This window comes from Falco peregrinus, chromosome 1, assembly GCF_023634155.1.
Source record: "Falco peregrinus isolate bFalPer1 chromosome 1, bFalPer1.pri, whole genome shotgun sequence".
Lineage (NCBI taxonomy): Eukaryota > Metazoa > Chordata > Aves > Falconiformes > Falconidae > Falco > Falco peregrinus.
Window position 1 is genome coordinate 120,542,712 of NC_073721.1, and position 24,551 is coordinate 120,567,262.

General features: G+C 44.9%; 1 protein-coding gene across 2 annotated transcripts in view; it reads left to right on the plus strand.

The window, feature by feature from the left end:
* The window catches only part of SLCO3A1 (solute carrier organic anion transporter family member 3A1), a 152,716-nt gene extending 143,297 nt beyond the window's left edge, over window positions 1–9,419 (plus strand). For both annotated transcript variants that reach the window (XM_055815314.1, XM_055815307.1), the window contains exon 10: window positions 160–9,419. In XM_055815314.1, the coding sequence (XP_055671289.1) occupies window positions 160–539 (380 nt within the window). In that variant the 3' untranslated portion in view covers window positions 540–9,419. The remainder of the gene's footprint in view (window positions 1–159) is intronic.
* The last annotated feature ends 15,132 nt before the right edge of the window (window positions 9,420–24,551 follow it).

Below are 24,551 nucleotides of genomic sequence, written 5' to 3' on the forward strand. Positions count from 1 at the left end.
CTTTGTTTAGGTTGATTTAGAACTTAGAAAATTAGAATCACAGGCTGCAGCTGGGACCATTAACCTTGATAAAGTATCCTCTCCATTCACTGCAATCATATCCTCTCTCTTTTATCATAAGGATCATAAAAGCATGATTTGTCTCTCTTATTTTGACAGGTTTTATCCCACCTCCGCTGATCTTTGGGGCTGGAATTGACTCCACATGCCTGTTTTGGAGCACGTTCTGTGGCGAGCAAGGAGCCTGCGCGCTGTACGACAACGTGGTCTATAGATACCTGTATGTTAGTATTGCTATAGCCCTGAAGTCATTTGCATTCATCTTATATACAACCACCTGGCAGTGCTTGAGGAAAAACTATAAAAGATATATCAAGAACCACGAAGGTGGTCTCAGCACTAGTGAGTTTTTTGCCTCTACTCTCACCCTAGACAATCTGGGGCGGGACTCGGTGCCCCAAAATCAATCACATAGGACAAAATTTATCTATAACCTTGAAGATCATGAGTGGTGTGAAAATATGGAGTCTGTTTTATAGTGACTGTGGAGGGGTGAACTATATTAATAATACAAGGGTCCTTTTTAATAAAAACAAGAAGAGCACGAATGAAGAAACACAACTGCAAAACAACAATGGCAACGCAGGAAACTCTTGTCTTTTTCTCAAAGTCAGACCCAGCCAGGATTCTTGAGAACAGCATCTTTTAATGGGATCGTTTGTGACATCCTGCGGGGTGATGGAGCCGCTGTGGCTGGGTACCAGCCCCTTTGATGACAGTACGAGCTTCCAAGAAGGGCATCTGCAAAGGTTCATCGGAAAGCTTGGCAAATGGACAGGCTTGGGCATAAGGCATAGAAAAAGCAAGGTGATAACAGCAGTGCCGGAAGAGGCATTTGTGGTTGCAAACAGGGTCCCAGGGATACATGGAGCCCTGCAGTGTGGGCTGAAGGATTAGCCGGTCTGGGTGCTATTCAAGCCCGCTGCACTCTGTGATGGCAAAGAGGGAGCGGTGCTGGAGTTGTTCCACCATCACACTGTCACCAGCCACGAGTCCACGATAAATACCTTGAAAGCTGCTGGAAACCTTCCAGGTGGCGAGCAGTGCTGTCAGAGGTATCCAAGTCCTTCCAGCTGAGGCTTATTCGCAGATTGCAGCTTTGTGGTTGTCTGTGAATAGCTGTGCTCAGATCTCTCAAACCCAGTAAAGTTCAAGACATTTGCTCACACTTGCCAAACGTGCTGTCATTTTTAAAGAGGGATGAATTCCAAGTACTTGTCTGTGTAATCCTCTAATAAGATTTTTTTAAAAAAATTATTTTCAAATCTATGTTAACCCTTAAATCGCTGACAGTTTTCCATAGGGAGGATTTATTTATGCTAGTTTGGGGAAGGATCCTCTAATTCACCCAAACATAATGTGACTCAAGGGGTTTGTTTAATCCTCTGCATTTTTTATCCATACGCCTTCATTCTAATATGCTACCAAGCCAATGAAGACACATAATATGTTTCTAAAAAAGAGAACGAATGCACTGTGTCTCTATAAAAACAATTGTCAGTTGGAGAATTATAGATAATATGATTTACATAATATAGTTTTTTCATATTCTGTGTGACTCAGTGAATACATATATATATGGAGAGGCTGTTTACATTCTCTCCAGTTTTTAAAGATATATATATATATATATATATAATTTGCAATCTAGAAATTGTGGCGGATGTTTTCTTTAAAGTGTGTGTGTGTGTGTGTGTGTACGTGTACAAGATGAAAGGAATACTGACCTTAATCCTGCAGCCCTCACAACTGTTACTGTTTTTTCACCTGAGAAATTCCACTGACTTCAGTGGAAGCCGTGTGAGGAAGGCAGAATAATCTCCCCTCCTGGAGGCCACCTTTTTGCCCTTAGATGTGCAAATAGTGTTCCTATGGAAGGCTGGGTTATGGGAGCAGAGGCTGGCCAGCATCTGAAATTTTCATTGAGATCCTCAAGAGGCACCCATGCAGGAGGAGATTTGGCTTTGCTTTTGCAGTGCAGTCTTGTCTAAATCTGCAAAAATCATGGGTAAGCTTTCATCTGATTTCAAGAAGCATGGGGTCAGGCTTATTTTGCATGCATATTTTTCTTTTCCAAAACACTCCTGCTGGGAAGCAATACAAATTGGTTGCGTTTGATGAGTTTTCCCCAGGAACCAGACCCATTTCCAATGGACGAAATGTCAGAAGGGTTTTAAGGGTTAGCATTGTAATCAAAAAGCTCCTTTTTTTGTTTGTATTTTGAAGCTGTTGTGAACTTGCAGATGTTTAGAGAAGTAACCTGGCATGTTGAACCGAATGCTGGACATCACTTCCATGCAGCTGGTGGAGAGGCTGATCTTCCCTAAGTCCTTGTCCATTGCTGGCGGTGGACACCCCAGAGCTGGCACAATTACACAGGGTTGATAACTTGCCACTCATGTTCAACACCTTTTAAGCAGACTTTTCTCTTACCTAGGCATTGAAACATGGCTGTGGGGTATCAAACTGCTTCCACTTGACTGACTTTACATGTGTGTTTAATTTATGCACAGCATTTTATGTTTGGCAACAATAAGGCGGGAAAAAAAAGGGGGGGGGGGTGTATCAAATAAACTCCACTGTGCCAAATACTTGACAAATATTGTAACTGCAGATATTTGATTCTTGGGTTTCAGCCATGTTAAGAATCACTTGATTAATGGAGTTGAAGGGAAAAAAAAAGTTATCAAGCGATGCAGTGCCATTGTTATGTTGGGTGGTAAATGATGCTTTTTAGACCATTAGATTGGTTTAGTATATCCTGTCTGCTAAAACAGAGATACTGCATCCATAAAACAATGAATTTAAAAAGGCACAGGGTGCATAACAGTCTCATAAAATATGTATAATTGTCAAGTATAAGCCTTTGAAATCATTCTGTACAGTTCTCTTCATTCTGCAAATTTATTACTTAGACTGCTGTCTTTTCAAATGTTAGCTCATAATGTTACACTATACACACACATTCAGACTCGAACACAAATGTCACAGAATAGAACCTTTCTAAAAGCCTGATTGCTTGAAATTCTATAACGTCTTTCACAATTTCATTTTTTTCCCCTCTGAAAGTCCAAGGTGAAGGAGAATAGCACGCTGACATGATGCAAAACAAATTCCCAGTGTTCAAGAGCTGTGGTTTGTCAGTACAGTCAAAAGTCCCCCTTGACTGGAGTTACAGAAACAGGATTCCAGGGCACTTAATGTTTGGGTTTTTTTGGGTTTTTTTTTTTTTTTCATTTAATGTTGTCTCTTAGGTATGGGAGATGCAGTTGAATGGGATTACTTACATTATTTTTAAGCTGTAGTTTAAATTCCTGCATGATGGAGGTTTTATTTCTTTTGATAATGTGACTTCTGAAGAGCTCTCTCCCCATCCCAGTCTTTTTTTTTTTTTTTTTTTTTTTTTTTTTTAGGATGTATCTGATGCCTGCATCGTGAAGGGCTTTACTGTCAGTGCTTTGGTACAGATTCAAGAACAGAGCTTTAGTTTAAAGAAAACACACAGACCAAAACTTTCATCCATCCCAGCAGGCTCTTTGTTTTTTCTGATTTCAAAATCACAAGCCAGTTTTGCCGGCGACCCAATTTTTGCTATAGAATTACAAATGAAGAGTCTCAGACATCCTCCTGCTTCCCAAATAGCAGGATGGGCCTTCGCCTGTCAGCACTTCGCTTCCATCCTGCAACTGCCTTAAACATGCAGGAAACTTAAGAACTAGGATGGAGGTGGAAAAATGCCCGTTCCTGGCAGTGGGAACAGGGGCATGGTCTGAGCTGTGCAGTCCGCATCTAATGTTGGAAATTTTTTCTCCATATTCAGGGGCATTGAAATTCAGGGTTTTGTTGAGACCTCCGCCTCAGCAGAAATGTTACTTTGACATTTCCAAGCACTGTGTTCCCTGCATGGCCGTCTGCTAAGGAATGGGATGTTTGAAAAAATAAAACTACTTGACATTTAGCAGTCTCTGTGGGATTGTCCAGTTGCCTTGCATGACTTCAGGTTGGGGTTTCCTTTCCCTTGCACAGATAACCACCTTGGTGTAGCCCCAGTGGAACCAAAAGGGGACCCCAATCTAAAACTGATGCAGATGACACTAGAACTGGTTTCTTTGCATCCTTGTTAACAAGGGGTGCATTTTCAGAACCTTTTTATACATAATAAAATCATACATTTTTCTGACTTTGCCCAGCACATCTTGAATGTGCAGTGGGACCGAAAGGGCCATCACTTGAATTATCTAGACAAACCTTCCATTCCTGGGGAATTCAACTAATAGGGGCCTCACACTGCCATACCCCTGTGAGATCCACTGAACTACTCGGTGCTGCTACTGTTGATCTCAGCCAGGTCTCACCTTGCTGGGAAGGTGAAAAGGGAAAGATGCAGAGAGGAATTAGCTTCAATTAGCTGTTAGCTATGCTTCAAAATGCTTCAGAGTTGAACTGATGGTCTGCAGACATTTGGAAAGTGATTGGAGTATTTCCAAATGGCTGAGATGCATTGACATTTTATCCTGGGGGGAGGTGGGGGGAATAAAAATTAAGGGAATGAATGAGATTTGGAGTTCTCCTATACCCATCAGAGTTTTATGTTCATTGCATTGCTGTTGGAGGCAATGTACTTCAGGTTTACCTTTCTGTCTCGGTCAGATACATATTTTTTCCCAGTAAATGAGGTCCTGGGAGACAGAAAGGTGACTCCATCTCACAACCAGCAGTTTCACTCCACAGCAAACCTGAGACAGCCTGACGGCTACCAGCACTGTGAAGCTTTAGCCCCCGAGTCAGCCGCGGCTGTCGCTGCCATGTGAGAGTTTGTCACAGCTGGGTGTGTTGGGCTCAGTATTTTCTTAAGACTTGGACAATCTTGATGTGATGTTTTATTCTTGGCAGGTGACATGGGGAATTGTCGGTATTAAAGACAGATGCAAATGCTTCACTGGATTGATGCGGTAACAGCTTTGTTCCTTTATTCACAACGGTTTCCAGACTTATTCCCACTCTGCCTTTAGACACAGCCATGCTCATCTATCCCCCTAATTTCATGTGAACTGTCTTTGCAGGCAAAAGCAGGTTTGTTGTTGTTTGCTCTCTAGATCTGATTAATGCCTGCAAAGTTCACAGGCTTTCTGTGTGTAGGGCAGAGCACCCCTGAATATAAGCAATAATACTGCCCTGTTCCCATTTATGTTTGGCATTTTTGCTTTTCTTGCCCAAATCTGAGTTCACCTCTCCGAACATCCCGTGCTGCTTCTGTGACTTGCCTTTTCTGTTGGCAGCAACTCCAGGAGACAGGCAGCCAAGACAACAATTGGTGTGAATGTCGGCAGCAGTTTATTAAGATGGGCAATGGTGTGATGGGAGCCTTTAGCATGAGCTAGGCTCAGTTCAGTTATCTGATGGTTGAGATTGATCTGGAGAGGAAGGGAACAACTGGGGCATTGTGGCTGAGCCCCCTGGACTCCCTGAAAGGATTATCCACCCTTCCGTGCTCCTGGAGAGACCTGCGTGCCCTGTCTTTCTGAGACCCATGGCTTGTGGGCATTTCTTCCAAAGTGACCGTCAGCTTCCTTTTTCCAGCCACAGTTCTGCCATCCTCCCAATGGCAAAGCATAGCTTGGCTCTGCAGAGTCAATACGAGATGTTCAGAGTTATTGAGCGGCATTTAAATTTGCCTGGGATGCCAGCAGGTTTCACTTAGTATTATGTATGCTCAAAATATTATAGTTTGTTCTGCTTTTATACACTAAATCTATTCCTTCTAGGCTGCAAATGATGTTTTCTATCATTCCATTGACATTTCTAGCCAATCTGAGTCTTAATACAATTGCTTTGCTGAAAAATGGCCTTTCAGCAGTTCTTAGGCATTAGGTACTTCTTTATTAACTAGTGATGCCAAGTAAAATCTTTGGCCATTGTCTGTTCCCTGAATCTGGTGGAGCAGAAGGAGGCTCTGCATACTCGGAAGCAATACTGATGTTTTCTTTGACAGAATATGAACAGGGAACGCTTTTCTTTCAGCTTCAGTCTTGCCACAACTGCTCAGCTATGAGCATATTTTCATCCCAAAAGGACACAGGGAATTCAGGAGAAGCCATGTGGATGAAGGTATCCATTTAGATGGCTGCAAGGGTGGGATGTGCATAGTGTTTATGCTGGTTTGCTTGTCAAAACTTTGCTTCAGTCTCTACTTGCTTGATGAATGGAGTGACTGCAAGGATGGGGTCTTTGGGATACTATCAGTTTGAGATGTTTCCCCCACTTTCTTCTGATTAAGTGCAGCAGAGCAGAGTGTCACGCCCTAGGAAGGAAAACATTAGCAACACCCTGACAGTTTGTAGTGCTGGGCTTGCTCTACACAAAGTTGGTGTCTGCAGATGGCAGAAAGCAATAAGAAACTTGTCAAGTCCAACTCAGCAAATAATTTATAGCAACTTCATAAATGAATTTTCCCTTTTATTTCTTCCTTGCGAATTGCTGAGGAAACCAAGAAAATGCCTCCAGTGTATTTGCAAGGTCATTTCTGCATATCATCTGTGGTCTGGAGGGATTTGGAAGAGCTTTCTTATAATTCATACACGTTGGTTTGTTCTGACTAGACATAGAAATCATGGGGGATATTTCTGCTCCCTGAGTTCCCTAAGCTGGAATTTTCTCATCAGTACAAATATTTTGTTCAAAAGTATGTGATTAGGAATTGAGTAAGAGGATCCATGCTCAGTGCCAGTGGGCAGAGTGCCACTGGACATACGCCACTCCAGGACAGCCAAAGTACTGGCTTCCAACTCATAATCCACTTTCCAGGAATATTGTCTCACAGATGCTTGAAATTCTCAGCCTCTCCCAGTGTTCCTACCGGTTAATGCATTCATTTGAGTAATTACTGAGAGCAAACACGAGAAGGGTATGAACCCAGACAAAACCAAATTGCTGTTAAGGTGAAGCAGGTGGTGCAAATTTTATTTGCAATGTTTGTACAGCTCTTAAATCAGAAGCAAAAGTCTCTCGGGAATTGGAGAGTTGCATATGGCCTAACATATCTTGGTTCTTCCCAATTAAAATGCCAGTTGGTAGGACAGCGAAAGGCATCTTTCCCTGCCATGGCTATCTTAGCCCTTTAAAACCCTTTTCTTTTGCATTATGGCATCGCACAATGCAGTGCATTTACTCCTCAATGTAAGCTGCATCTCAGTGCTATGTTTTTGGTGCCTCACAACTCTTAACTTTGCGAACTTGAAAGTAAGAAATGACCCCTGTTCTTCACCCGTGATGCTTTCTGCCTGATCGGAGGATGACGATCCCTCCTGAAGACTCGCAGGCATTTCCCTAAAGTCTTACGTGCAGTAGGACCAAAACTGTGCTCTGACGATCGCAGGTGGCCTATAAGCTGTGCTCAGAGGTCTGTAGCTCGCCTGCAGCCCCACATTGCCTTCACAGTGTTTTCAGTGCAAAGCATGGTGACGAGGCTATATATAACTGTCCCTGACACATGTTAAGGGTTGCCAATGGTCTATCCCAAACCCAGGTTTGGGAGTCTCCATGTTAGCACATGAAAGCAGCTCCCATCACCTACTTTTGGGAAGGAGCCATCTCAGAGCAGGGTTCGGTGGAAAACTGCAGCAGCGCTGGGACCGCGCAGAAGGGAGCTCTTGGTTCGCTTCGGTACCACGTCTGTAGGGAGGAGGGGTGGGGGTGGGAGCAGGGGAAGAGCTGTGACCTTTTAAAACCCATAGTGCCTACCACTGCAAATGGAACGCTGTATTGTATTATATTATACATGACTACCGTGTAAATAAAGTACAATAAATGTGGTGTTTGTTAGGATTTTGATACAAGACAAATGCAGTCTGCAGAAATGTGTTGTTTTGGTTGTTTGGGTTTTTTTCCTGCTGTATGTACTTATATCACATTCCAGGCGTGGGGGCATTTGGGGTCATGTGAGCTAGAAATGCATAAATGTCATCAGATGGGAAATATTTGCAGTAAGACTATTCTAAAATTCCTTTTGCCCTGTATGGATGAGACCTGAGCACCATATGAAAACCAGTTCAGCGTGGAAAGAGTTGGGGCCGCTTAAATACACAGGAGGAGAGCAGCTCTTGAGCTGAAGTGGTTTATAAGCAAAAGCCATAGTACTGCCCAGCCAGTCCTTGGTCGTGCTTCATTCATGACGGAGAAAAAGCAAGGTTTTTGTTTGGCTGATTTATCTTTGCTTGTTTTCGTGATGACCAGGTTGATCAGCAGCATATGCCTTGCCCATGTAACCTGGAACCTGATTATTCTCTACCCTTGAGATCACTTAGCAGCAGCTACAGCTGAGCAAACTTGAGAGCAGCTTGGGAAAGAAGTTCTGTTCTTAACTCAACCAGCTGATCCCTCTGTGGCTCCGGCGAACATTGAGGGGCTTTTTTTTTTTTTTTTTTTTAAATAATAAGAATATTGGGAACTTTGTTCCTTAACCTACTCCCACTCCCTTCTCTATCTTCATGTTTCTCCATGTGTAGTAACAGAATTAATACATTTCAGCGAGGCAGGTCTGCTACGTGCCCTCCAAATCCTGATGCATCACTTAACTGTGTTGTTAGTGAGAGTTTCTCCAGGCTTCAGAAGCTCAGGATTTTTCTGTCAAGTGCTTGCAGCTGGTGTGTGGATGTGATCTTCCATCAGTGTATGGAGGGTGCTTCCACATGGATTGTCTTGTTGGAGAAACAAGACCACCCCATGTAGTTTGTCACGTCTATGGCTCAAAACTCCCCCACAGAGCTCTGTGCTGGGTCCACGATATTGGAGGAGTATCTACCTGCCTCCGTACCAGACCAGTCAGTGGTGTTTGACCCTCACACCATTGCTGTTCTTCATAGTCACCTGGGCAGAGCAGCATTTGTGGGAGGTTGTATGTGTAGAAGGTTCTTCCTGCATAGGACATCTCCACAGATGGTCTGTAGCAGCGTCCACGGGACCTGGATGAGCCCACATGCTTCTGCCCCTGCCTTGGGCTGTAGGTTAGTCTTCCTATACAGTTCCCAAGGGAAAGTGATCCTTGGAGAGGTCTTTGAAGTGTGCTGGTTTGACTGCTGGTAATTTTGCAGATGTTTAACAGCACTTCCAAAATAAACCAAAACTTGGTTTGGAAAAAGGAAATGTTTCACTGTACAATTGATTAAGAAAAAAAGAAAAAAGGAAAAAAAAAAAAAGGAAAAAAAAAAAGAAAGAGAAACCACATGCTCGATATATTTTGAGTACTGTGTTCTGTATTTTTGCAGCTTATATTTTCCAGATGAGCAGTTTAGAAATATGTGATGTGAAATACATACTGTAAGTTTGCTGTAAATGATATTAAAAACACTATTTTCATTCTTGTCCTGTCTCACTGGATGATCTCTTCGGTTCTCCCAGCTTGGCTGGCTGGGCTGGTCTCTCACAGATGAAAGTTTTCAATTTCGGTAAACGTTTTTGTTGAGAGTTTGGGCTGGAGGTTCAATGCCGAGGTTGAAGTTTTGCTGGTAGGTGACAATGGGGCTGAACATGTTCTGATACACATGCAGTGCCTTCAGGGCAGAGTCCTGGTGAAGTGGTTGTGACAGAGAAGGTAAGGCAGATTTTTGAAAAGGGCAAGATAAAGTTTAATTAATGGTTGTAGAAATGGAGAGGGAGAATGAGGACATCCCAGGTGGTTGCAGAATGGGGGAACGTGAATGCCTGGAAGAGAGTAAGATGAGGAGGAACTCAGAAGGAACATGAGCAGTTGGGCAAAATGCTGGGTGGCTCATTGGTAATGAATGTGTCTGACACTCTTTGTGTCAGTTCAGCTGTGGAGGGGAAGAAAAAAAAAAAAAAAAAAAAAGAGCTTTTGGCTAAAATAGCACCAGCTCAGTGAAGTGGCTGAGCCCTGCAAAGCACCCTGAGCCCCTGCAGCTGTTTTTGCTCCGAGAGCTGCAGAGGCTTCTCCCTTTATCTCCATGAAAGTGCCCAGTGCCATGGGGTCGGGCCAGCAGAGTGGCACGTTTGTGAGAATGTGATGATAGCCATTTCCACTTGTTCTAGCTGCTGCATCGGTCGGAATAAAAGTAAGCACTTATTTGACCCATTATTTTTAAATGTTTCAAATCTGTCGTATGAAAAGAATCATTTTCTCCTGAGCTTCTACAAAATGATGCTAAATGAGGCAATTACATTCAAACTGAGTTGAATGTTCAGTTATTCCTTGTTTGTTCCATTTTTTATCCTTCCCTGTTCCAATTCTCTCCTCTGGAAAGCAGAGGGCAAAACAAAGATTAAAAGTTAGAAAAAACCCTTCCGTTTTACTGCATACAACTTGAATCCAACCGCTGTTGCTTTGAACTCCCTTTCAAACAACAGAAGCTTTGGAGACCGGTTCAGAAGGAAGGAGTGAGGGAGGAAGGCTGGAAAAAATGTTTTGCTAAATGGCAACGGCACAGAATATTTGTTTCACTTTATTGCTTCCCCTCAGCCTAGCTGCTGCTGGGGTGGGATCCTATGCAGACATCACTCCTGCATGCGCCTCTGGCTGTTCCTTGCAGGTCCCCCGCTGTCCCCCACGGTGGGTGTGCACACCAGCACACGTAACACCCAGCTCTCAGGAGCCTCCCTTCAGCCGTCCTAGACCTTGCATTTTGCTGCTTTCTCTGACAGAACCCAGTTAATTGGGTATTTACCAAGCTGGATTCTGTTGTGGATGCAGATTATTAACCTTTATGCCACCTAGAAGATAGTACACCTGGTAAAGTTAATGTTTTGAGACTGGGAGGTTAATGTGTCAGTGCTCAGACCTCCCTAATTAGCAGCAGGGCTGTGTGTGTGGATGTGCTGTGAGCCCTGCTTTAATTAGAAAGGACTCACAGATGGGTCGTGTCAACAGCATAAGTTTATTTGCCTCCTTCAGCCCTCTCTGATGCATCTCCTCCTTGCTGTCCCTAGACTTGGGTAAGTCTTGCCGTTGTGATGCCAGTCCCAGGGAGGGTACCATCCTGGTAGCCTTCCCAAGGCCAGCTTGCTTGTGGTCTTCCGAGGCTGGGCTATGGTGATGAAGTCTGAGGACCTCCAAGCTGAGCAGGTGGTTGTGTATCCAGGAACGTGCTTCGCAGAAGGTCATAGCTCTGCACCAAGTTTGCTCAGCTCCTGAAGCCTCTGGTGGTCTTTGTGGTGCCTCGGAGCTGGCTGAATGGCATGAAGTAGGTGTTAAGGTTTGGAAGAGTTTGGTTTTGGTTTGTATTCTGGTGTTCCTGTGCTTGCAACTGGAGCGTGCCCTAGGATGCGTGCTTACTGGTGTAAGGACTGCGCAAAAAGTAATCTGCTGGTCAGGAGTGGAGAATACTGGAAGGAGAAAACCTGTCATTAGAGCTGTGAACTTTTGTGCCACAGACTATGAACTTCTGTACTACAAACCTTGTTTGAAGAGCCCTACTCAGCCAGTCAAGGAAGTCGGACAGATCGGATGTTGTTCATAGCAGGGCAAAATTAAGTGTTTATCCCTCGCCTCTGGTTTTCCCATTACTCCCGTGACAAATACAGGCCAGGCAGGACCATGGGTTTGTGCCTTGCAGGATCAGGAACTGCCTGTCTTCAGAGAGCTGTTTACAGCTTGTGTCCTGGCTGACCCTGAGCAGCCCTGGACCATGCCGTCACCTCGCTGCAAATCCATAGAGGTCTCGTCCTCGGGAGAAAGGGGCTGCTCTGCCAAAGGCAGCTCCCTGCTGATCCACGGCTTTTCCACGTGTACCTCCCGCTGCCTATCCCTCAGCTCCATAGGGATGGATCCTGGCTCATGTGGCTGCTACAAGGTAATGAGATCAGACGGGTACTTTCAGCAGGCTGGGAGCTTGAAGGTTTCTTTTCCTAAACGTTGCTTTTAACCAGCAGGTGTGTTCCTGACAGCCACGTGCTGAATCGTGTTCCTGTGCCTTGGGTGCTGAGTCAAAGGGCTCAGCCACACGTGCATTTTGCAGGTACCCAGAGGCCTTCAAAATGCTACTGTGCTACCTACCATCTCATTACTGTGGCTCTGTGGGCCACCGTTGCTTCCAAAAATGAGCTAAATTCTTCCCCGTTTGCCGCTTTCTGTATGGCAAAGGACATTTTATGTCATGCAATTAGCAGGGAGAAGTGGGTATGGAGCTGGGTAAGCACAGGCACCCGCTGCAAGGCTGCCTTTGTGCAGGGCAGAAGGGAAGCGCTCAGCATGTCCCCAGGTGATGCTGTTATCTGTGAGCAGTGCTGCCGTAATACCTCCAATCCCTGACACCAAATGAGCCCGTAAGGGAGACAAGTGCTCTGCAAACTTTGACAACAGAAACGCTTGTGATCTACACAAAAGATAACCTGGTGGAGGCTGGCGAATGAGGGACAGAGGGGAAAATGACTAATCTTTTCAGCCTGCTTGGAAGAGGTGTTGCACATCAAGACCTACCTTCATTTTATGACTCAACCTTCAGCACAAGGAGGAATCTTAGTCCCTGGGAGGAATCTCCTCTGCAACGTGGCAGATTTCAGCTCCTTCGTGTCGTGGCAATTGTCCTTCGACACAAATGCCTTTGAGTTGTGCAGGCAAAGTGCAAAACCAAACTGCGGAGTGCAGCCAGGCAGAATATTCCCCTTGAGGAAAAAAATGTTTCCTCAAAACTGTAACTTTTTTGTGGGAATATCTCCATTTCAGTGGCATTTCATTCAAAAGAAATCTGATGAGCTCACAGTGTCTTGTCGGAATTGGATCATTTAGAGTTTTCTTTGGGAAACTGAAGCTTGAATTCTATCAGCATAGAAAATAAATTGGAGTATTTGGACTTTTATCAAAATGAAATGTTTTGATTGCCTTCAAGCAATCTTTTCTGCTTGACATTACACTTCGGTGGAAATTTCGAAATTCAGTGTTTTGTTCTATTTTGAAATACAAGTGCGTATAAGACTTCTGGATTTTTTCTCACATGCTTCTTGCCAGCCCAGGCCCCACCAGTAAGTACTTCTAGTACATGAGCAGCCTGGTGGATATGTGGGACATGGGAGCAGACGTGGCTGCTGTGGGGGAAATGCAAGAGCGCAGTTACCCGAGAGCAGGCCATGCCCTTGCCAGACAGCGTGAGGATACATCCCACTCCTAAGCCAGGAAAGGGTTATCCATCGCTCAGTTTCCTTTTTCCATTGATCCAGTCAGAGAGAAGAACTAATGTATTTAAAAATCAAAGACAATGGTGCATTTTCCCTGTTAGAGGCCAACGTTCATTTTAAAATTGGCTTTGTGTTTCCTCTGGCAAATTAGCATCTCCCCCCTGGTACTCCCAGCAGGGGCTGGGGCTCTGCCAGCAGGATGCTTGAGCTGGGCTCACCCTCAGTCTGGGAGCACCAGTTCAGGGGCAGAGCTTGCTCATGTCCTGCTGCAAAAGACAATGTAGCTATACATAGCTATAGCCTATATTTTTTGAGAATATAGAGGTCTCGGTAGGAGTATCCTTATTTCAGAGGTGAGCATCCATGAAGGTGAAGGGGAGCTGTAGAAATCCAGTGTTTTCACTGGCCTTGGAGGTAGGGAAAAGCTGCTTGAGGAGCTCAAAGTGTGGATCAGGGGAGTTTGTTCCTGCCAGGTCCCCGGGGCTGGGTGCTGGCTGCCGCAGAGCTTTTTGGCAGAGCCATTCCTCCACCTCGCAGGCTGCTAGTCCATTAGTCACCTCCCTGGCCTTAAACAGAAGGAATTTCAGAATTTCATTAAAAGCCTTGAGCCTGGGATGATGCTTAGCAGAGGTCCCATTTTCACCTTTAGGAAATGGCCAGAAAGAATAAAAAGGGTCTCATTATACAGCAAGTTAGGAAGATTTCTGCAGAGGTGGGAGAGAAAAGGGAACAGAGACTTTTTATCTTCTTCTCAGATGGACTCAAGATGACAGTGAGGAGTGAATGTGTCCCTAAAGGCTGCAGGATGGTCTGTGCAGAATGAACTGGAGTCCTCCAGCTGCTTCCAGCAGGCAAGCAGAGAAATCCAGCAACCAGAGATTCAGAAGGCTAAGAAATGCTTGGGCTGCAGTGGAGCCTCATCCTGCTTTTATCGCTTAGAGATAGTTTTTGGGATTAAACTTTTTATCTCTCCAGCCCTCTCCTCGCATGCAAGAGGAAAGGGGCTGCTGAGCTGGTGGTATGAATGATTGATAGGATGATGTTGTCATGGCAGCCCTTGGAGAACACTGAATGCTACCCTTCCCCTTAGATTAATCAGGAATGCATTTACCTTACATCCTGGAGACCTCTTTCCTGCAAGCCTTGGGTGTATACAACGTATACCTCCTCCATACAGAACACGTACCAATTCCTTACTGGAATCGGTGTGCATCCAGTACTAACACCCACACAACTTCTAAATGCCTCTGGAAAGGAACAGAGCAACCTGAAAGACATCTAGATTTCTGGATGAAGGCAGAAGTCAGATCACAACCCAGCCTTTGTTGAAATGACATTTGAACCAATAGATGTTTGATCATTTTTTTTAGAAAAAAAACCACCCCACCCTGCCCCGTAAACATTCCACTGAAGCACAAACGCACATGAAGATGCAGAAGAAAGTGCTGAGCTGCAAACCAAAGCCTGCTCATGGCGGGAACGCACTTTGCAGCTGAAGATGAGGTTTGAGGGGACTCTCTTTGCCCTTGCATCACGTCTAATCTGTTTTCACTCTGGGTCATAAAGCCTGGTGTGCCGAGTTTTTCAGGTGCCGTTAGTTTATGGGCTTGTTAACAGAAAGGATTTTCTTACCTTTCAGGGTCTGATTTTCATTGAACCAGAGACACCTTGGTGTAATTTTGATGGCAGAGGAGAATCAGGTTAATAACATTTAGGATTGTCTTTCCAGCAGATACTGAGCTGGTTCCTTTTTACTTCCCTCCTTTCCCTGCTCTGTTGTTGCCGTCACTGGGATTAGCCACCCGGTATTATTGTAGCTGTATTTAAATGTTGCCATCACTTGGGTTAAGGCTTGTTTGTAAGTACAGCAGCAGCCTTTTGGGGGCTGCATTCAGAGGAAGGTGAGGGTGTCTACAAAATGCATGTTTGTTTGTTTTTGCACGTGTATCCCTGTACAAAGCTGCAAATGGGAAAGCAAGGGTGTTTAAAAGCAGGAGAGACAAAACAAGTTAGAATTTTGAAGTATTGTTAAAGCACAGCAGGCCATATAATAGTGGGAAATGTGAGATAATAAAAGGGTGCGTCAGTTAATTAGTTATATACTGCTACAATCAAAACTAGTCTACTGGCAGTACTGCTTTCAGTGTGAATGGAGTAATTGTTAGAGATACCTGAAAAGGACAGGGCTCAGATCCTGACAGTGGGTCAGGAATAAAGCTGTGTGTCAGCAAGGGCAGGAGAAAACATCCAGAGGAAAGTCTTCACAGTGCTTGTACCTTCTAGAAGGGCTGGAGTTTGTAGGTATCTCTTAATCCACGTTATACGTGCTGACTTGGACTTTTCTTAATGCTGCTTCTGCTGAAGAAGCTTTTTGATGGTTAAAACTCAAAGACAGCCTGGTCTGGTGTCATGCACCTTTTATCTCTTCTTTTCCGGTTTTCTAGTTAAGTGCAAACAAAGCTGGAATGCACCAGGAAGAAAAGGGTTGGGTTGTTTCTGGGGAAAACAGCTGAAGAGCCTGCCGCCTGCTTTCATTCATCACGTTTCTCATATGAGGGAAAGAGCAAAGACCTTGCTGATTTCAGTGAGACATTTCTCCTAAAAGGTAACAACCTTTCCAGCAGCCTGTGTTTTGATGGGATATTCTTAAGATCTAATGCACTGATATCAAAGACCTTTCCTTTCTTTAAAGAGGTGAAAATGAGGTTTTGCCTTCTAGAAGCTCACTATAACTAAACAATGTATTGACTTCCCTGCTACAAGGCACCTGCTTTCTCCAGATGCATTAAACATGACAGATACTCCTCTGGTCCCAGGCAGTGCAGCATTAACCATGTCTGTGCACCACCTCTGCTGCAGGATGCTCCTCCAATGTCCAAATTGACATGAAGGAACAGAGAGATGCTGTAGCTACATGCACGGGAGAAATGGGTCAAAAGTAAATGCTTTCAAGAACAGAGTAAATGACTTCTCTGTCATCTATGCTCCCTGACACACCACTAACTCATCAATATCTTCCTCTGTGACAACCCTGAGAAAAACAAGGCAATTGTAGAGTAAGAGAGGTTATTTAAACAAGTAAGCGGAGTGGCTTTCAAAAGTAGCTCTTGTTCGTTATAGATCTGCTGGGATTTTTTGGAAACACTCTGTAGAGCAACAGTTTGTATTTTTTTAAAAAAAAAACAAGAGGAAAAAAAAAAAAAGCAATATTGCAATCCTGAGCAGCTCATCTTTCTTCCAGCTTGGGTCAAACAGACCTGCAAGTTGCTATAGAGGAGCTGGCTGAGGTGGGATGGTGGGAACAGTCTGGCATGGGCATATAAAGGCATATCCAGAATCCTTCTGGATTAGACTTCTTCCAGTGCAGATTTTATTTCATCCTTAACAAGGTGTGTTTTTAAGAGCTGTTAAGTCTCATCAGTACTAGGCCAGATGGGCTTTGGCAGATGGGTCCTGTGGAGCTGCTGTGCATCCCGTACAGAAGTGCCTCTGCAAATCAAGACATCTCTGCCCTGAGCTCATAACTGTTCTGTATTAAATGTATTAAATTTCTGCTAAACCTCAACCCAAACCCCAGTTCTGGAGAAGGCCACCCTCCCTGAAGGTGGGCTGTGCCGCTGCCTGCTGGCACTCCGGCCATCCTGCTGGTAGGTTCAGCCATCTGGGATACCTCGGGGTCCCTTTGGTGACCTGGTCTCAAGCTTGGGCCTCGTGGACAATATCACCACTGACCTCACCACCAGAACAAGGTGATAACTGGTTCTGCTGGTGACCAGCCCCCCACCCCCCCGAAGATGCTCCCCGGCTTGGTAACATGGTGGGCTCAGCCCAGTGGAGGTCACGTCCCCCACTCACACCCCTGCACGAGGGCAGGAGCACGCTACTCTGCAGCAGCAAAGAAGCTCCTCTTTAGCTTAAGAAATCTTATCTTTTCCTTCTTTATTTAAAGGGCCTTGGTTCAAACCCGCCACAAGCCTCGACAGGTGGCTGTTTCATAGTTACAGTAAATAATTTACGTGACAAATTCAGACCTGTCTCTTGGTCCTGTATTATTCATGAATGAACGGGCTTGGTTTTTATGACAATGTTCCTTATTCAAACATGGTCCACGATGTATCTCACTCCTCAAGTTCATTTCAGTTACATCTGGCTGTTTGCCAGCCTTTCGTCGCTATTTTATGTTTTGCAAAATGTATTACCTCGATCGTATTATTTCAGTTTGCTTCCTGAGGGACTGAAACTTTTATACAAAATGACGAGATTTCTGCACGGCCACATAAGCCCCTTTGTAGCAAAGCTTCACTCAAACGCATGTTTCTGAGCATTTCCCTTTGCACAGCTGTTCTTGCAAACAAAAATATCATTTGTATGAACATTTGTGGCAAAGGTCAGAAATATCTTCAAGGAAAACACTGGAGCATCATTTATATAAATCTTCACAAGCACTTTGCTGTTGTTCGCTCATTTTGGCTAGCACAGGTCTCACCCACAGGGTTTACGGATTTGAGGGGTCAGCTCCCTGGTGACCTCTGGGCCACCTGTTTTCTCTGAGCATCTCTGAATCCCATTTATATTGTCAGAGGTGGCGAGGGCAAAGCTGCAGTCTCTCAGCTGCTTGCTGACTTTCTGAGGTGTAGAGCTTCTTGAGAAGATGTACGTCTTGTGACTCAAGCACTGTGCACAGGGGGAAAAAAAAAAACCGGGATTCATTTCTCGGTTCTTTATGTGCTCCCACTCGCCCTTGATTTCCTTAGACCTTCACTCTCCAGCTGTAAAATGGGAAGAATAATAATGCAGTCTTTCGCAGGTACTGTTTCCCTGTCCTATCGGCTCACCCTGCAAATGCTACAAGCCACAGATCCAGTGTCATCTTTATGCTCACTCATACAAATGAACCCTCATCTCAACAATGATAAATAAACATGCAGTATCTACATGACACCAGGCAACCGCAAGATCACTGAAACACGAATCCATCCTTTCGTATTAATTTATATACTGCTGAAATATTTCATATGGGGACAACTGACCCTGGCACTCATATGAGCGATTTGCTTGTACACAGCTGATTTTCTGCCTTTGTGCTTGATTGAATAATTGATGGTGCTTACTGTTTTCATTCATCCCCTGAAATAGAAATGATTTTTATACACATTTCATCTCCTTCATCTCCTGAAAATAAGCCCGTATAAATTAGTGAGAAATTAAAGACAATGCTATCTATTTATTCTTCTGTGAATGTGTGGTAACAGGCTTGAAAGATTTGAAATCCAAGTAAGAAAACTGACCAAGTGTGTTGTTAGTGCTCTTTATGTCTTAAAAAAAAAATAATTTGCTGCTAAGATCCCTTTGGATGGAAGGGGGGCGTGGGTTATTTACAAACAAGTGCTATTCCTTTAGCTGTTGTTACTCAAAATGATGCTGGTGGGGAAATCTTTATTGTCTTTACATTTCTTTCTGTATTTGAGGGGGCTCCAGTTTGTCAGATGTCTGCTTTTAATACAGAACTTTAAAAGCCAGAGGATATATCAAGCCCTCTCAGGAGATGACAGAACTGTTGATCTAATTAGGAAAGGATTTGGAGCATTGCAGGCTCCTCAGATGACTTCACTAGAAGTTGTGGGTGCAGAGATGCTTTTGAACTTCGATCTGCACATCCTTTAGGTGTGTCTGATCCAGAGACCTCCAAGGAAGCCCCACGACTCTCCAGAAAGCAGTGGCGTCAGCACAGGACTAACAGAATTTATCATTTCTGGAGATAGTTTCAGCTTTCATATGAGACCAAAGGAAATGTCTTAATAATTTATGATCATGAGCCATCCTCTGCCATTTCTGACAAGTGCCAGGTTCTAATTCTGGAGTCGTGGCTTAACGCGCCCTGCAGGGGCACCTGAATAATTTATCTCTTGGTACATGTTCTTCTCTGTGCTTTCAGGCAGTGAAGCTGCTTTGGTTACAACGGTGCCTCATTTGTTTTTTGGCCCATGGAGCTACTTCCCAGCAATGGACCAAGGAATTTGGGTCCGTAAGGTTTGAGTAGTTGGGATCCTTGGATGAAACATTTTAGGTAAATCCCAAGTCCCAGCTGAAAAAGCCAGACAGGGCATCCTATCCATGTAGGTATTTTGCAGGTCTATACTGCCGTGCAGCTTAGCTGAGCTCGGCAGCAGTCGTCTTCTGGGCTCGGAAGGGTGGAAAGGATAACGCAAGTCAGGACCAAAGGGTATCAGTAAGAGACTCATAGAATCAGGTCTGGAGCAAAGCTGAGGTGTATTGATAGTGTGGGTTTGGCATCTTGGAGTTGAAGAGAGGAAGCAAATAACTTAGCTTCAAACTTAGATGAACGAACAGAGCTCTGTAGCACTCCGGGATGGGAGGGGAAAGGCAGCCCAGGCACTGTCAGACCAGGGAGCATGGATGATAGCAGCAACAGCCAGAGGGTACGTGTTAGGAGTGAAGTACATCTGCAAGCTGTGGCAAGTGGGTGATTTTGGCACAGGACTTTAAATGTTCTAGCCTGTGCTATTTCTCCATTCATGAACAGCATCCAAGCAGCAAAGTCAGCAGGCAGGTGTGTTTGCCCAAGGCCAAATACAGCTCTGCTGTCATCACCGGCAGTAAGGACTACCTGCCTAATTTGTACCCAACTGTATATCCACAAAACCACTGAAGTTTCAGGAGCCTTGAGTCCTTTCAATGCTCCTGTGGATTCAGCATAGGAAATCAAAATCCAGCACTGTACGCAAACATTTTGTGCTTTCTGGTGCCGCTCTGCTAACCAGATTAGTTTCCCCTGCTACCTTACTCATTTTGCACTCATTAAAGCTAAATTTAGAGATGAAGGCAACTCTTCTCCCCTCTGGGAAAGGCAGTAGGGAGAGTCCTTCTTGCAACAAGCCATGAGGAGGCAGAAATAGCATCTAGATTTTCTCTCCTTTGAGATAGAAATGTGCATGGTTCTGCTGAGACAGAAACTTGCCATTTCCTTCTGCATATGGCACTCGTTGGACTCTGGGTCTAAAGAAATTTGTGCAAATCGTTGTTGAAAGCACGCAGAAAAAAGGTTTCTTTGACACAAATCACAGGCATGCAGCAGTGGCAAGAGAGGTTATTTGCACTGGCCAGTGGTAGCTTGCTGCTGAGTTTGGACTTTGGGCTTATCTCCAGCGTTGCCCTGGCAGATGGGCAGTAGCTCCCAGATTTCAGCTAAAGAGACTAATGCAAAGAGGTTTATTCCTCTCATTGACCTTTATAGACAATTATGTCAGCTTTTAATGAAAAAATAATCGTGGCATAAAAACTGCCTTCGGATTCTTACGAGCAGGAATTGGCAGGCACGGTGCCCAAAGAGAGCTGAGCTCCATGTGTGGTACCTGCTGCCCTGATACCCAGCCACAGCGGGCATCCCTTCAGCCGTCCCTTTGCTGGCAACACAGCTGGGGCGAGGAAGAAGAGCTCAGGTCTTTTGGGTAGTCAAATGCTGTCACGATGCTGGGGAACCTCAGAAGGATCTCCGAAATCTGTGTGAAGAGGTAAATCTGAGCTTTGGTGTAACTGACCATAACGAATACTGGGGGGAAATAATCTGAGCCATCTGTGTGTGTGCTGAGCTCGGACTGGGCACAGTTGGGTTGGTGCTCGACAGTTCTCCAAGACCATTCGTTCAACATGCAGCGGCAGCCAAAAAAAGCTGGCAAAATATTGGACATTGTCAGCAAGGCCACCGAGAACATAAGAGATGGTGTCATTTGGCCTCGATATGAGACCCTGGTGTGCCCCCGCGTTGGGAGTGGGATACCCCTGGTTGTAGGTACCGACTCCAGGTACTTAGCTTTGCCTTGCAGCTGCAGACAGCTGCTGGGTGTTGCTTTCACACAGCGAATGGGGGAAAGGATGGGTTAATCCTGGCTTTGAAAGAGAGGGCAGTGAGGCCTGGAGATGATACCATAGCTTACGGCATTCACAGGGGCTCTGACCAGGAGAAGTGGACTGTCACCAGCTGTTAAACCCCAGAAGGCGGAAGAAGCTTGTCAAAAGACAAGCTGTGTGTCTGCATCTGTACAAGATTCCAGAGGCCTGGTGGGAAGTGCTGCTCCTTTCCCAAAAGATACAGGCTGAGCACGAGACCCCCTGCCCACCGCCGAGGTTTGTGTGATGCAGCTGTGCCGTGCAGAATTGCAGGCATCATATTTTTAGGAGCAAAAATGACATGTTTGACCATCGTGGGGGAAAAAAAAAGAGTGAGGAGGTCTGTCAGCACTTGATTAATGAAATTTTTCCCTGTGGAGAGATCTATGCGCAGCTTTCTGCCAGGGACCCTGGCAATGCCAAGATTGAGGCATGGGATCAGCACCTCTTCCAGAGCCGGCAATTACAGAGCCAGCTTCACTGATAAATTCCAAGAGAAACTGCACTTAGCAGCACAACTTGTTAGGCAGCGAATGTTAGAGCAAAGAATCTTGTTGGGTGAATAGTGCCTTAAGCTCAGGTTTTAATAACAATTTCCAGTTTATTTCATGGCTGGAGTGAGGCGTCCAGTGCAGACCCTCTTGTTCAGCTTATTCCAGGCTAGCCTGAAGGTACACGTTTTGACTGATGTGTACCAGCAGATTTAAGTCAAAGGCAGCAGCTGGGACCAGCCAAGCCTTGTGCCTACCCTCCATGGGAGGCTACATCCTTCCAGGCGGGGACAGCAGATCCATGTGTGACTCATCTCCCAGCACACCACGGCTTTTGGCCACAGACTCTCAGTTCCCTGGTCACAGCCTTCAGTTCACTTCCACCACGAGGCCAAAAATTTCCCCAGCTCAGGAGCTGGATCACAACGGGATGGGCATCCCTGGCTTTGCACTCGATGGCTGGAGAAGTAGCAGCTTCTGACCGTCTGGTTTTGCTCTGCCGCTTTAAGTCGCCTGGAGCCGTTCAGCAGCCTGACGTTTTCTCTTTGTGTGATGAACTTCCTCCTGGGTCATTTATGCCTGGTTGGCACTGGCCTGCAAGATGGGCGGTGAGAGCCAATGATTTCTTGGGGGAAAAAAAGAAATGTGCTTTGACTTCCAGGCACAAATAGTCATTTTATTTCTAGAAAATAGAGCTATAAACCCAAATTATGCCAAACAAACATTATGCAATGTCTGGATTAAGCTGGGGTGGGGGGAGTTATGTCAAAGGAGGGTGATATTTGTCACTCACCTGCCTGAGTGCAGGGAAATGTTCTTTTCTTTATGTATTGAGTGTGTGATTTTCACCCTGCCTGAATCCTGGCCTCACTTTTTGCTCAGATAGATTCTGATCTCAAGCCTGCAGAGCTCCGTAGAAAAATATTTCCTTTTCAGCTCAGCACATAGGTCTATAGCAGAAAGAACTGCGGGCAAAGTTGCCCAACGGGCAAATATCGGAACCTGGAATAGTTTGTGCCCTCAGTAGAGCGTGTATCGCAAGAAAGAGTAAGCTAAATATCATGTCTTTAACTGTCCATCTACCTGACAGGCACCTAGATGGGCACATTAGAAACCTGATGGACAAAATAGATGAGGCAGAAGTAGCAGGCTGCTAAATTACATAAAGTGCAGCCACAAATTGCAGGCACAAAAAATAGGAAGGACAGCTTAAAAAAAATTATAGCCTAACTACCCATTTCGAGACCAGTACTTGTGATGCTTGCAAACAGATATATCATTTGAGTCCAAAAGAGATGAACTATTTATTTAGCATGAAGATTGCCCCCAGCAATTGTGAATCGGAGGTTATCTAATGTCTTTGCCATAGGCTGTAAGCGTCTGGACAGTTAGCATATGCAAGGGAATTACTCACAGATAAGCATCCAGTAATTTATACGGAGCATTCCAGATAGAGACCTCTTCTGTATCAATTTCTGCCTGCTCTATAAACTGCTTCCATTTATCACACCGGATAAATTCACAGGCAGGCAATGAGGGTGTGCTGAGATCTGTGTATACTTTATCAGTTAATATTCACTGAGGTCCTTTTGACATGATTGGAGTAAATCTTTCTCTCCTTTTCTTTCATTATGACCAGTCTATAATCTTCCAGGCTAAACACCATTCCCATGAATGAAGAATAATACCGAGACACAGGGCAAAAAATAATATGTGGAAAGAATGCATTTCATCTCGCTTTGGAGGTAATGAGACAGTTTAGTATGACATGTCATTTAAAACCAGGTTTTTCTTTTTAATAGATTCAGTATTCCTGAAGAAGTGACTGACAGATCGGTTCATGGCATATTTCTCGCAGGAGAAAAAAAATTTGAGGTTGACGCAACCAGGGAGGTGGCAGAGTCCTGGTGATCTTCAGGAAGACAAAGGGACAAACCTTTCTCCATCAGGTAAATAACACAGACGTGAGGTTCTGCAAATTAAGCTAAAAATGTCACAACCAATGTCTGTTAGATCAGGATGTGCCTGTGGTGCCTGTGCCCTCGAGCTGCGGTCTGTAAGAGGTTCCCTGCCCAGCTCTGCAGTGGAGGCAGCCCCAGCAAAGCGCCCTGAGCACTGAAACACCCCAGGCTCCGCTTGTCCTTTCTGCGGGCTTCATCTGCAACTTGCTGCCATTCGCCAGAAAATTCCTAGTCTGTGCCCCGTTTTCCCTGTGGCATGGCTGCCACAGGAATATCAGCTTGAGGGAGTGTTTGTTTGAGGTTTTCTTTGGGTGGGAAAATCTACCAAGGGCTGGATGGTTCCCAGCAGCTTTGTTTTGTGTAGGCTGCCAGCAGCCCACTCCCAGCTATCCAAAATGAACGCACAGCTGTCTACTCAAACCAGCCAGATGTTTCACTCCTTTTGAGTGAGTGACAACTTCAGAGTGCATCACAAATGGAGACGGCTTCTTTCTTAGATAACAAAAGTGTATCACCACGATCCCAGATGTGAGAGATGTTGCCACACTTGGACAGAGTCCACACACAGCTCTTAAATAAAAAAAAAAAAAAAAAAAAAAGCACATAATGAGTCCTGGCACGTGTGTACTCAGGGCCATCTGTTAATGTGTTCTGTTGCCAATTTGTAGAGCTAGGAACCAGTCTCTGCAGGTCATGGGTGCCAAGATGAGATGGGCTTAGGAAAGGCACTTGCAGAATGTGCTAATGGCCACTGTTTATCAGAAAAATCTTCCCAGGAATGAACGCCATCAAAGGAGGACTGTGCTGCTATTCGGTATCTGGGACCACATCAGCTGATACTGGTGGACTGTTCCTGCCATTTCCTGATGTCTCTCTGCCCCTGCAGCAGAAAAACAGAAAGTTATAATCCTTGGTAAACACAGCATGAAGTGAACTTCTAACCAGCCTACTCTCTAAGTTATTTCAGCATTTTTTCCTTCTGCTGCATGACTAGATTCTCCTTCATGGG